The sequence below is a fragment of the Gossypium hirsutum genome, chromosome A06 (genome assembly GCF_007990345.1).
Source record: "Gossypium hirsutum isolate 1008001.06 chromosome A06, Gossypium_hirsutum_v2.1, whole genome shotgun sequence".
NCBI classification, from domain to species: Eukaryota; Viridiplantae; Streptophyta; class Magnoliopsida; order Malvales; family Malvaceae; genus Gossypium; species Gossypium hirsutum.
Genome location: NC_053429.1, coordinates 111,615,864 through 111,629,963, shown reverse-complemented (window position 1 = coordinate 111,629,963; position 14,100 = coordinate 111,615,864). Strand labels below are relative to the sequence as shown.

Genomic DNA, 14,100 nt, shown 5'->3' with positions numbered 1-14,100 from the left:
TGTCTGGTATTGACCGTTGTGTGTCTAAAGGGGATAATTTAAAACTGATAGCAACTTATACAAGTGAAGATATTCGAGAAGTGGTTTTTGAGATGGGGGCAACATAGGCACCAGGAGATATTGGTTTAACAAAATTGTTTTATCAAAAATGTTGGCACATTATTGGAGATGAGGTCACTTCCTTTTGTTTACAGATTCTAAACGGTGATATGGAGGTGAGTTCGTTCAATTCTACTAATATTGTACTTATCCCAAAGAATTTTAATCCCATGAATATGACGCACTTTCGTCCGATTAGTCTATGTAATGTTTTATACAAAATTTTAACGAAGGCTATATCGAATCGATTTCGAGATTTGATTGGGAAATGTATTGATGAAGTGTAAAACACTTTTGTGCCAGGTAAACTGATATCAGATAATGTGCTGCTAGTGTATGAAATCCTAAATACGCTTAAACAAAAAAGGACTGGAAAAAATGGTTTTATGGTAGTTAAATTGGACATGAGCAAAGCTTATGATAAGATCAAATGGAGTTTCATAAAGGAAATAATGATCCGCATGGGTTTTGCTACAAAATGGGTTGAGGAGATTATAAAATGCATTATTTCTGTTTCTTATTCAATCATCATAAATGGATTCATTAGGGAGAAATTTCAACCAACTAGAGGTCTTAGATAAGGAGATCCTTTAAGACCATTTCTATTTTTACTATATGGAGAGGGTCTATCACGCTTAATGAGACTAGCAATGAAGGAAGAATGGTTAAAAAGGGTAAAGGCCAGTAGGAGTGGACCAGCAGTATCGCATATATTATTTGCGAACGATTGTATTTTGTTTGGAGAGGTATCTATGAAGGGTGCAAGTTTATTGAAAGATATTCTAGGTGAATATAGATGTTGTTCAAGACAAGAAGTTAATTTTGAAAATTCAACTATTTTCTTCAACAAAAACACATCGGAAGCGGATATACAGGAAGTTGTTAATTTATTGTCAATTCGATGCTCAAGCAAACTAGAACGATATCTAGGTTTGCCAAACATGGTGGGTAAGAGGAAGAAAAAGTCTTTTCAAAATTTGAAGGACCGAATTAAAAACCATATTGACAACTGAAGCATTAGATATTTATCTCAAGACTTCAAGCGATTCCGCCTTATACGATAGCCTTTTTTCTATTACCTAAAACTCTATATGATGATATGGAAAGTATTATTGCAAAATTTTGGTAGCAAAAGGGAAAAGGAGGTAGAGGCATTCATTGATGCACTTAGAAAAACCTTTGCTGTTAAAAGATAATGGTGGGTTAGGTTTTAAAAATCTGGGTCAATTTAATATAGCTTTATTAACCAAACAAGGATGGCGTTTGATTAATTATTCCAATTTGTTATTAGCAAAGGTTTTAAAAGTAAAATATTATCCACAGTCTAATTTTCTCGAAGCTCGATTAGGAAGTCTACCTTCTCTCACCTGGAAGAGCATTTGGGCCTCAAAAGGACTGCTTCATAGTGGGCTATGTTGGAAAGTGGGGAATGGAAAAGGAAATCTCTATCTGGAAGGACTATTGGGTCTGGGAATAAACATAATCAATAGACAGAGTAGCATAAATAATGAGCAATTGGAGTTAGTTTCGAATCTTATTGATTGTTCGAGTATGAAATGGAAAACAGAATTGATCCACAATACCTTTCAAGAAGAGATTGCTCAAAAAATACTGCAGATTCCTCTTGCAGAAACAGGCCATAAGGACAGTCAAGTTTGAAGTGGGAAGAGTCTAGTGAATACTCCGTTCACACAGTGCCTATAAACTATTATAGGATTCTACTCTAGATCCTAGTAGTAATTTATTATAAGCTGATCTTAAAATTTTTTCCAAAAAATTATGGAGCCTACAACTGCCTACGAAAAACAATTACAATTTGGCGCATCTCCTGGAATTATATACCCACATTGGCTAATCTCAGGAGTAGAAGGGTGGTCACGAATTTCAGATGTGCTCGATGCTGCTATGGGGTAGAAGACTGCTTTCACATTTTTAGGCAATGTCCTGCAAGTATTGAAGTTTGGCAGTATTTAGATATCTCTTGGGTAACCAATTACTTATGTACTGATTTTTGGGAATGGCTTACATGGGTATTTATGCAAGGGTCCGAGGCAGGGATTTAAATAGCGGTCCGTTACGGAAATAGCGGCCGTTATATAGCGGTAGCGGCACCGTCTGAAACCGTTACTGCCAAAACCCGCTATACCCGCAATACACAATAAGTAATGTAAAATTTACGACCGCAATACCTGCAATGACCGCAGTAGCATCCGTTATGTCCGCAACCGCGATAAACGCAATGTGACCGAAATCGCGACCGCGACCGCAATTTAAATCCCTGGTCCGAGGATCAATGCCGGCTCTTCTGCTATGCATTATGGCAAATCTGGTATACCAACTTGTTCATGAGAGAATATCTATTTCAAGAGGAAATCTTGCTCAAAAGATTGAGTTTAAAGACGGAACATGATGGAATAAGGATAAAACAGGATCTTCCAGACTCGGCAAGAATACACAGATGTCCAGAAACTTTACCAAAGATAGCAATGAATATTTAATTTTTGGAAAAGCTATCGTCAGAGATGGATGGACAACTTGATATGAAAAGTCGATCAAAAGATTTGGAGTCTAGCCGTTTAGATATGACTAGAGGTGGTTTAGGTTTCTCCTTTTTCTAGGTTCATTTATTTTTCTGTTAGTTTCTTTTCTTTTTTTTTAATTCCTGATTTGATTATTTTAGGAAGCTTCTGGTTCTTTTGTTTTTTACTAGTTTTGGGCCTTTCAGCTTTCCTGTTTGCTTTACAAGCTTGAGGACAAGTATTGTGGTGTTTTAAGTCCATTTTCTAATAAAACCCAGTCATTTAGATTTCAAAAAAAAAAATCAATAAAAGCACAATTTTTTTACGTTAAAGATTTTGTTAACTAATAATTCTATTTTAACATTATCACAGCTTTCTTAATTAATAATTATTTTTAAATGTGTAATTAACATTTCTATTAAATTATAATTTTTAAAAATGTAAATTTAAAATTATTATGGAAAATAAAGGGCAAACCGTGTTTTTATATATAATAGCTTCTAATATTATATAGTTGCATGTGATTTTACGCATTTAATATTTAATTATTTTTTAAAATAAATTTTAGTAATATTTAATATTTAATTTATCAATTCAAATATTATAATAAAAAAGTTTCAAATAATAAATTAATTTTTTTTAATATGTTGAACGACTATAGCTTTACTTTATGTAATTAAAGTAAAGTAACATTATTTAAAATAATAATTAATTAATAGAATTAAATCTAATATTAAATTTTAATTTTAATTATCACAAATTATTTCCTATATTTTATTCTTAAAATTCTATTCTAGTAGTAAATCTATTTTTAAATTTATAATTATCATAACTTCTATTAAATTATAATTATTTTTTAAATATATAATTACAATAATTTCTATTTTACTTCAAAGTTTTAACTTAAAATTCTAAAATTCGTCTGTTTATATATATATATAGTTACTTGATTTTTGTTTTCATTAGATAATATTTTTTTTCAATATTATAAATTCAAGTGTGATATATCTTTAATAATCATTTTAAAAAAATAATTATTTATAATAATTGAGATATATTTCCAGCTTCGTATATGTTCAGAGTAAAAAAGTTATGATCCATAGCAACCGATTTTTTTTTTTTTGGTGTGTTGCATGAATTTTTATATAATTTAAATTATATTTTTTAACTATAGATTTTTTTGATAAAATATATAATTTATTTTTAATAATATTACATGTTTCTAAATTTATGATTAATAACTAATTTGTTTATTATGAATCCAAGTTTCTGGTCTTATACTGAACATGAAAACCAATAGGGTAAACTATAACAATGGTCCATTTTTTTCTGATCAAATTATAAATAATTTTAAATTGATTACATAATTAATTGAGATTTTTTTCATTAAAGTGACGATAAGTATTTTATGGGAGGTGATATAACAATTAAAAAATTAGTATAATAATAAATTTAACTCTCAACTTTTACATATTTTTATTAATTTAGTTATAATTTAAAAAAAAATCAACTTCATCTCTCTTCTCCTTCCTTGAAAATCAAACTAGCTTCAAATAAAGATCCAATCATTTTAACTCCCGAAGCTAAAAAATGCCAATTGATCAAAAAAAGAAAAAATAAAAAAGCTGAAAAAAATACAAGAAGGCGAAAATAGAAAAGAACCTAAAATGCAGATGAGAAGGGTATGATAGTCTGGCTTAGCAAAAGCATATATCAACTCTCAATCTATATTTTTTCTGCCATTTTTATTTAATTTATTTTTTATTCTTCTGAAATGCATCAAAATCAGGGAAACAGTAGACCACTGAGGCTTCTAATTCTTCTCTCTAATCATTAAGAAAGAAACATGTGTTTTTATATGGTGTATGTTTCGACTAGAGCTGATCATGGGCCGGGCGGTCCGGTCCAGCCCGAAGGCCCGCTTAAAAAATGGGAGGGTTTGGGTAAAAATATAGGTCCGAAAAATGGGCTTGGGCAAAAAAACGAGGCCCGGATTAATATATATATTTTTTTATTTTTTAAAATTATTTTAAATTTTTAATATAACTATTTTTTATTATATTGTTAATTTATGTATTGTTTTAAGAATTGTTTTAGTATTATTTTTATTTGTTTTAATATTTGTTTTTATGTTTTTAAATATATTTGATTTATTATATTTTTAAATTTTTTTATTTAATAAAATAAGAAAAAAAATTAATATGGGCCGGGCCGAGCCGGGCTCGGGCTTAGTAATTTTATTTCGGGTAGGACTTGGACAAAATTTTAGGCCCATATTTTGGGCCAGGCCGGGCCCGGGCCTAAAATTTTATCTTGGCCCGGCCCGACCCATGATCACCTCTAGTTTCGACCGTATGCCTTCTTCGTGAGCTCAAATGCTGTTGATAGACTCGTAAAAGTTACTGATAGGCGGTAACAGTCCAAGCATACAACGGTAGAGAAAGGAAAGAGGAGCAATGGCAACAGAGGAAAGATGAAGAAGGGTTGAGGATTATTATTTTTTAAAATATGATTAAATCAATATAAAATATAAAAATATGAAAGACTAAATTTATTATTATATTAATTTTTAATTGACAAGTCAATTTTAATTGTATTTAACCGAAATGAATCAAAATACAATAGTAATTAATTAATCGAGTGGTCAAAAAAGAAATAAAGGACAAGCAGTGATGATGATGGAGTAAAGGAAAACTGAAAAATTATAGGAAGTATGAGATTTTCGCCGTCTGTGGGAATCGAACCCACGACCACGTGGTTAAAAGCCACGCGCTCTACCGGCTGAGCTAAGACGGCTGTCTGACTACAGAGCTAATTTACCTTTGTTAATGTATATTATTTTCAAAGAATAAAAGTTAATTTGATATCCGATATAAATAAAATATAGATAGAAAAGTAAAGAGATTAAAGACTAAACATGTTGGAAAGTGGCAGCAAAAGGCAACAGCATATTAACATGTTGCTTTTTGCAGTTTGGTCCTTAGTCAGCCCTCCCTCCTCGCGATAAACGATATGATGCTACTTCTCAAACTCTCTCATTAAAACCAATAATTCACAGTATCTGTTTTACTCTTTGATTGAATGATGGAGAGCAGTGAAGAAGATGATGACTTCCCTTCCATTGAGAGCATCACTCCCCAGTCCAAGATTGATTCTGTTCACCAATCCCATACTGAAAAGGTCTTCTTTTTGTTTGATTGTTTCCCAGTCTTTGTTAAAATGTTTTTGCATTTTAGATCTTGGATTCAAACTTCTCGGTTTTCCTCTGCTTTGTTCCCCATTTCCCTACCTCGACTTTCTCTTTTACTGTGGATTTCTTTACTTTAATTTGGGTTCTAGTCAAATTTCAGGGAAAAATTATAGCTTGGTTTTCTTTGTTTTTCTATCTTAGAAGTAAGAAAGAAAGGTATTCCCAGGGATTTCATTGCTTGGGATTCTTCGCACTCAGTGGAATATATCAAAATCACTTATTTATTTGATGGCGTAGTAAAAATGGATAATTTATCTCTGTATTATTTTATATGCTTTATTGATTAAACTCTGGGAAAATGGGGAACAAATATGAAAAAAAAACAAACTATTTTTCCCTTGTTTTTCCTGCCCCTAGTTCGTCCTTTTACAAGCATGCATGCATTTACCTGTTTTCAGCCATGATTTCCTGATTTGACGCATATTCTTTATATGTAATTTTGGACATTTTGGTAATGCAGGGGATCAGAAAACTTTGCTGTGAGCTTTTGGATTTGAAAGATGCTGTGGAAAACTTATGTGGGAATAGGCGCACAAAATACTTGGCTTTCTTGAGGTCAAATAAAACTGTTCCTATTTACCTTTTTATGATAAATGAAAATCAAGTTGAAAAGTTTCTAAATATTGTTTTATTTATTTCGGTTGAGTAAGTTTGATTGTAATGGTAATTGTAGAATGTCTGAAGAAGTTGTTGAAATGGAGCACGAGTTGGTTGAGCTACGAAAGCATATCTCTTCTCAAGGGATTATTGTGCAGGATCTAATGACCGGGGTGTGTCGTGAACTGGAAGAGTGGAACCAGGAAAATGCTGATACTAATGACCCACCACTAGACCCTAAGGTCGATGATGTTCAGGAAGAAATGGATGATCCCAAGAAAAAATTCCTGGAGAAAATCGATGTTCTTTTGGCTGAACATAAAGTTGAAGAAGCACTGGAGGCTTTAGAGGCTGAAGAGAGAAATTTCTCTGGAGATTCTTCAACTGAATCATCTTCCTACAAGTCTTCATTTCTAGAAAGGAAGGCAATGCTTGAGGATCAGCTTACTGAGATTGCTGAACTACCTGCAGTTAGTGCTAATGAACTAAAGAAGGCGTTATCTGGTTTAATTAAGCTTGGGAAAGGTCCTTCAGCACAATTATTACTTCTGAAGTCTCGTGGTTCCCGCCTGCAGAAAAACATTGAGGTTTTTCTTCCTTCATGTTCTGTCTGTCCAAAGACATTTCCTGCCGCACTGTCTAGGCTTGTCTTTTCTATGATCTCATTGACAACAAGAGAATCTGGTTTGATATTTGGCGACAATCCTGTCTATACCAATAGAGTTGTTCAGTGGGCAGAGTGGGAAATTGAATTTTTTGTACGTTTGGTGAAGGAAAATGCACCACCTTCAGAGACAATTTCTGCACTACGTGCAGCTAGCATTTGTGTTCAGGACAGCCTTAACTACTGCTTATTGCTGGAATCACAAGGGTTGAAACTCTCGAAGTTGCTTCTGGTGCTCTTGCGTCCGTATCTTGAGGAAGTTCTGGAGTTGAATTTTAGGAGGGCTAGAAAGGCTGTTTTTGACTCCATGGAAGTTGATGAGAACTTGCCTCTGTCACCTCACTTTGTGTCTGCTGTGTCGGCTTTTGCCACATCTTCAAACAGCGTGCTAGTAGACAGTGGAATGAAATTTTTGTATATTATTTCAGTAAGTTGGTCCTTTTTCCTTGTTTGAAATTATTTATTTTGCTCTTTGCACCTCTAACACCATAAATGCCCTAATTCATTTAAAAGTTTTAAGAAACTAGGTACTATGACCGAAAAGTGATACTCTTCTAGTGATAGATGTTGAAAAATAGGGAAAATGTTTGTAGAATATGATTGAATTTAGGATTTTGAAGAAGTGATCTGTAGTTCTTTGTTTATTTAAATCACATTAAGTGTACTGTTCCTCAGTGGTTATGTTGTAAGATAAGTACAAGAGAAGCATCTCAATATGAGATTCTAGAATTGATTTTCAGATGGTTGCATGGTATTATGCCTTTGCTTAACCTTTGTATTCATTTTTTCTTTTTTATCGTTTGTGTGTATTGATTTTGTTTAATTAACTAAGTATTAACCCTTAGCCTTTTATTAGCATATGGAAATTATATTGAAAACCCCAAATGGTAGCTGCAAAATATATGCACACTATGGTACATTTACATCATAGAAAAACTTGTGTGTGTTTCTATATGCTAGTTTGTACGAAAATGCTAAACAAATATTTAATAGCGTGATAATTTAATGTTTCTGTGGTTTTAGCTTTGGTGGTCACTTAGTCTGACTATATCAGATGGACTTCAATTGAATTCTAAAGGAAGGCCTGTATGGCATTGCACTTCTCGAGCAGTAGTTCTTACTTAGTGTAAGTTGATGGAATTTGCGGCACATAAACATACTTGCATTGCTGCATGGAGGTGCACATGTACTTATCTATTTATGCATGAAGATGCAATTACGCATGGATTTATCAGCATATAAGACTAATTAGTACATGGAATGTTTTTGAATTTTAAAATTGTTGGTTGTAGTCACAAATTTCTTTGTGTATGCGATAAATATAAAGTGAATACTATGCTTGTCTGTCTTCAGAGATGGAAACAATAAGTTACTGTTCTCTTGCTGCTCAAATGGTTTTGAGTGATACAATGCTGAAGTTAAATTGTGATCAACAGGATATTCTGGAGCAGCTTATGCCACTAGTTGTTTTGCATTTTGGTGGAAACGTACTACCTAGAATTTCACAGCTATTTGACAAGTATATGGATGCTCTAATTAGAGCACTGCCTGGCCCTTCTGATGATGACAGTTTGACTGAGCTGAAAGAGACAATACCTTTTAGAGCTGAAACAGATTCTGAGCAACTAGCTATTCTGGGGATAGCATTTACAATTATGGATGAACTGTTACCAAGTATGGTGGTTAAAATTTGGAGTCCAAAGAATGAAAACCAGGAACCAGGAAATGAAAACATTGTTCCTAATGCAAGTACTACTACCGAATTAAAAGACTGGAGGCGTCAGCTCCAGTACTCTTTTGACAAGCTCAGAGATCACTTCTGCAGGCAATATGTTTTGAGTTTCATCTATTCAAGAGAAGGTAAAACACGATTAAATGCACAAATATATTTGGGTGGAGATGGAGAAGATTCACAATGGGACACTCTGCCTTCTTTGCCATTTCAGGTAATCTCACTAATTTCCCTTTCTGCCAAAGTGTTCTTCCATTGTCTTTAGGTGATACACAGGGTGAGAGTTTCTTTTGCTTCCATTTTAAGCTCATTCTTTGCTTGTCTTTAGAATTTGGATGGTCATTATATCTTTAGGTAAACAAAGGATTTCCATAATGCTTATTAACAATCTTCCCTCCTTTCTTAATGCTTTATTTATCTGGTTATATGTTAACAGTATGGTTTGTTTTGTTTCATATATCTAATGGTTTCTTCAATGGTGGTAATCTATTAATCTCTTTCGGTGTGTGAGTGGGAATTAAATTGCAAGCTCTATTTTTGCTGTCTGTGCATTACAAAGTAAATTGTATTCAATGTAATATGTGTGTGTATTGGCATGTGACGACTTATCTGTCATTCACCCATGCAAAATTTGGAGATGTTACACATTTCTTGACTGAAAACATCTTTTCCTAATTCTAGGTTTTTGTTTCATTATTGTAGGCATTATTTGCTAAGCTACAGCAGTTAGCAACCGTTGCTGGAGATGTTCTACTTGGAAAAGAGAAACTTCAAAAAATTTTGCTTGCGAGACTGACAGAGACTGTTTTAATATGGTTGTCCAATGAGCAGGATTTCTGGGGTGTGTTTGAGGATAAATCTACTCCACTTCAGCCACTTGGATTGCAACAGGTTTGGTTACTTTCCATGACAACTTTTTCCATAATCTTTTGACTACACGTTTTAAAGATAGCTGTTTATTCTTAATTTAAGTCTCTCTTTGCCAATCTTAATATTTTGTTCTTTAAGGTTTTTAATCTGTTCTGTTCTAGACCTCATTGCACTTGATTTATGCACTAAAATTTATATGGCTATAATGCTGCCACTTTTGTTTTGGCAGTTAATCCTTGATATGCACTTCACTGTTGAAATAGCTCGATTTGCGGGTTACCCATCGCGGCATGTACACCAGATTGCATCAGCCATTACTGCTCGCGCAATCAGAACCTTCCCTGCCAGAGATGTTGAAAGGTATTCATCCTTCCCAGGTAGTCTGATGTCCGGGTCTAACTTTCACTTTTCTTCTAGCAACTAAAAATGCCTTTTATCTTGTCAGTGCACTCCCTGTGGATGAATGGTTTGTTGAAACTGCAAAATCCGCAATAAACAAGCTTCTAATGGGAGCATCTGGCTCAGATACATCTGAAATTGATGATGACCACATTATTCTGCACGACGAAATCGTCTCAGATTCTGATGACACTGCTTCTTCCCTATCATCGGTAGAATCTTTTGAATCATTTGCTTCTGCAAGCATGGCTGAACTCGAGAGCCCTACTTTTACTGATCAAGAGAGCTAACTGTTCGCGTTCTAGTTGTCTGAACACAGTTCTCATCCCATTCCCAGAGTCTGCTACTTGATGGATCTTTACTTATCAAGATTTTGAACCTGCAAATACGGGCACTGTTGCTTAGAAGTAGATATTATCCTAGGATTTATGTTCACAGATGTGGCAGTATGTTGTATGTTGTATGAAATTGTTGTCAAAAGAGATTTAGATATTCAAGATATGGAATTCATTCAGCTAGAGAAGCCATTTTGTTGAATATTTGCCAAATTATTATTCAGGATGATAATGGTTTAAGGTGTGGGGTGATGATTGTTCACTTTGTCTCTTAATCATGTGTTGGAAGATTGAAACACTCATTATCCGTACCCGAGACTGGGACAAGGTACGAGGTATTACCGTACATAAACAGGGTATCTTCGCAAAATACGGGTCATAAAATTTCATTCCAAAATAAAACAAATCAAATAAGATCATATTATCCTTATTATGGACCTACGAGGTCCATAACAAGCATTAAAAGCAATCCGGAACTAAATTGAGAACTTAAGAAAATTCTAAGAAAGTTTCTAGGTTTAAGCCTCACACGCCCATGTGGAGGCAATGCACACGCCCGTGTCCTTATTCGTGTGGAATTACTAAAATTTATTTTTTCATTTCGAACCTACAGGGGTTTTCACATGGCTGAGCACATGCCCGTGTCCTTGGCCCGTGTCTCTCACACGGCCTAAACCCGCCCGTGTCATCGCTCGTGTCCAAAAGCCTGGACATTCTGTTTATGACGTCAGCGTTCACTTAGGGGCATAAGACCAAGGCAAATGCCAGTGTGCTAGGCCGTGTCCTCCACACGGATGAGACACACAGCCTTGTCTTTGCCTGTGTGTTTACTACCATGCATACTGACTTAGAAATTTTAGGTGCAGGGGACACACGGCCATTCAACATGCACATGGGGCAGACCGTGTGTTACACACGGTCTAGACACACGCCCGTGTGTCTACCTGTGTGGACCATTTAAAGGCTATTTTCCAAGTCAATAGTCACCCATAATCACTCATACATTCAAACATACTTTATAACATTCAACATGACATATTTAAGCAGTCAAATATTCCACACCATCGCACTCTCACGTCTTCATAAAGTCATCCTATTGCACATTCATTTGTTACACTATTTAGAGGCATTCCACACCAATTTCATGCATTATTAAACTTGTTATCATGACTTCAAATTGTGCATTCATATTTATAGTCATTTTAAGCTATTAGGTCATTCTTTATCCTTTAGCACCTAATTCATACTTTACCATACATTCATCAATCAACAAGATATCACATCATTATCATGCACTCACCAAGCAATAACATATCCTACCATCAAAACACTAGCACATGCATGCATGGGTAATTAGATTACAACCCAAATGATCAAATATGAGCCATATCACATGGCCATTACAAAATGAATTATCATTATCATAGGCCTTCACAATTTGGCCAAATAACATGACACATATCATAAAATGACCAAGTTTCCTATACATGCCATACTCAAAATAATAATTTCACTATACCCAATAGTCCTTTGATAGTGTGATCGAATGCTCCGACAGCTTCCGATCCTTGAGCTAACTTGGTGGAACTGCAAAGGATGGAAAAGATAGGAGAGTAAGCATTATAGCTTAATAAGTCCACATACAAATAATATGAAATGATAGTAAGGAATAAACATGCAGAAACATAGCAACATATACATTAAGATTACTCATCATTCAAACCTTTCTACTTACTCATCATACACACATATATACTTGCTCACCGTAAATCAATCTTGATTAAGACATTACTCATAGGTTTAGCATACGTACTTGTACTCATCGTAAAGTATCCATAACCATACCTCTTTCATATGACCTCCTCAGGACTCTTATTACATTAATTACATTGCCCGTTGAACTCTCGAAATACTATTGGATACGCGGAAACCTTGCACATAAGTGCCACATATACAAACGTAGCCAAAGCTACCACATAACATTTAACAATTCATAATGAACTCGGACCTCTCAACGAGCTCGGATGTTACATGAATCGCATCTATTATGAACTTGGACCTCTCAACGAGCTCAGGTGCTCGCATCTATAATGAACTCAGTCCTCTTAACGAGCTCAGATGCCATATATCTCACAAACCCGAACCACTCAACGAGTTCGGACGTCTTAGTTCCTAGTGACATGTCACTTGTATCCTAAACTATTCCTAATGCTCAAGCGGGATTTTTCCTCACTTGCATATAGTATCTCCATCGTACTTGCTCGTAACGTTGTGGATAACGACCATAATAACATTCATGCTTTCATAACAATCAGCAAGCATATAACTCATAATTATACTAAAACATTTATTACAATATATTAAAGCATTAAAACATACTACAACACCACATTATTTGCATGTGTACTTACTTTGGTACAAAATGATGATAATCAAGCTTAATCGTCGTGTACTTTATTCTTTCTTCGATCAAGTCCCAGTTCACGTTTTTTTTTATCTATAATGCCAAATTTAACTTATTTATTATTCACATTGTTCAAATGGGTCCATAATTCATACTTTTACAAATTTATATTTTGACCCCTAAACTTTCACGTATTTGCACCTTGGTCCCTAGACTCGTAAAATGAAATGCATGTATTTTCTTGGTTACCCAAGCCTAGTCGAACCTTTATTATGCTCATATCAGCCCATATTTTCTTTTATTTCACATTATTAGTATTCTCTTTTACACTTTTACAAACAAGTCTCTTGTTTAGGTGTTTTCACTAAAAATCACCTAGTAAAAGATGTTTATCATGCATCAAACATTCCTTCATTAATCATCAAAATACATGTATGTTACACATGGGTAAAATTTTATAAATGAACCCTAGCTCAAAATATAGTTAGAAATGGGTAGATCATGCTACAAGAACTTCAAAAATGCAAAGAACTTTAAAAACAAGGTTATGATGCACTTACAATCAAGCTTGAAAATGTTGAACAAACCCTAGCTATGGTGTCTTGCAATTTTCGGCAATGAAGAAAGAAGATGGACACCAATTTTAACTTATTTTTCCCTTTTTATTCTTTTAATTACCTAATGACCAAAATGCCCCTAGGGTTTCTCTTTTACATTTTTCCTATGCATGTCCATTTTTGTCCAAAATTCTAGAAATAGGTCAAATTGCTAATTAGGACCCTCTAATTCAATATCTAATGCAATTTCATGCTTAAAGCTTCTAGAATGTAAGTTTTGCACTTTATTCAATTTGGTCCTTAAAATGCAATTAGACATTTTATGCATATAATTTCTTCATGAAACTTTCACACAAGTATGTATTCATAACATAAACCTCATGAGAATCATAAAATAATTATTTCTATCTCGGATTTGTGGTCTCAAAATCATTGTTCTAACTAGGCCCTAATCCGGTATGTTACAACTCTCCCCTCTTTAGGGATTTTCGTTCCCAAAAATCTTACCGGTAAAAAGGTTTGGGTATTGTTTCCTCATAGCCTCCTTGGGCTTCCATGTAGCCTCTTCAACCCCATGTCTTTGCCATAAAACTTGCACAAGAGCAATACTTTTGTTTCTCAATTGCTTGACTTCCCGAGCCAAGATCTTAACATGTTCTTCATCATAAGTCATA

At 34.2% G+C, this 14,100-nt stretch overlaps 1 protein-coding gene, 1 long non-coding RNA gene and 1 other non-coding gene across 4 annotated transcripts; 1 reads left to right on the top strand and 2 right to left on the bottom strand.

Moving 5' to 3' along the window:
- Window positions 1-742: 742 nt before the first annotated feature.
- On the bottom strand, window positions 743-2,845 carry LOC107963407 (uncharacterized). 2 transcript variants are annotated; one of them, XR_005928607.1, is made up of 3 exons: window positions 2,126-2,801; window positions 1,683-2,043; window positions 743-1,566 (listed from the first exon to the last, which is right to left on the bottom strand). It is a non-coding gene; the product is annotated as an uncharacterized lncRNA (long non-coding RNA). The 2 variants fall into 2 exon arrangements; XR_001701906.2 differs by lacking the exon at window positions 743-1,566 and having other exon boundaries at window positions 1,654-2,043; window positions 2,126-2,845.
- A 2,496-nt stretch (window positions 2,846-5,341) lies between these two features.
- TRNAK-UUU (transfer RNA lysine (anticodon UUU)) lies at window positions 5,342-5,414 on the bottom strand. The gene has a single exon. It is a non-coding gene; the product is annotated as a tRNA-Lys (tRNA).
- Window positions 5,415-5,518: 104 nt separating this feature from the next.
- On the top strand, window positions 5,519-10,727 carry LOC107961856 (exocyst complex component EXO84C). The gene is made up of 7 exons (XM_016898019.2): window positions 5,519-5,798; window positions 6,329-6,423; window positions 6,542-7,556; window positions 8,566-9,075; window positions 9,564-9,752; window positions 9,961-10,091; window positions 10,177-10,727. The coding sequence occupies exons 1-7, from the start codon at window positions 5,700-5,702 to the stop codon at window positions 10,418-10,420; spliced, it is 2,283 nt and encodes a 760-aa protein (XP_016753508.1). The 5' UTR covers window positions 5,519-5,699; the 3' UTR covers window positions 10,421-10,727.
- The last annotated feature ends 3,373 nt before the right edge of the window (window positions 10,728-14,100 follow it).

Bases quoted from the DNA above. Each gene is read 5' to 3' on its own strand.
- LOC107961856 (XM_016898019.2), top strand. From the start codon at position 5,700: ATGATGGAGAGCAGTGAAGAAGATGATGACTTCCCTTCCATTGAGAGC. The intron at 9,753-9,960 runs GTTTGGTTACTT...TTGTTTTGGCAG, and splicing joins AGCCACTTGGATTGCAACAG to TTAATCCTTGATATGCACTT. The intron at 10,092-10,176 runs GTATTCATCCTT...TTATCTTGTCAG, and splicing joins CCTGCCAGAGATGTTGAAAG to TGCACTCCCTGTGGATGAAT.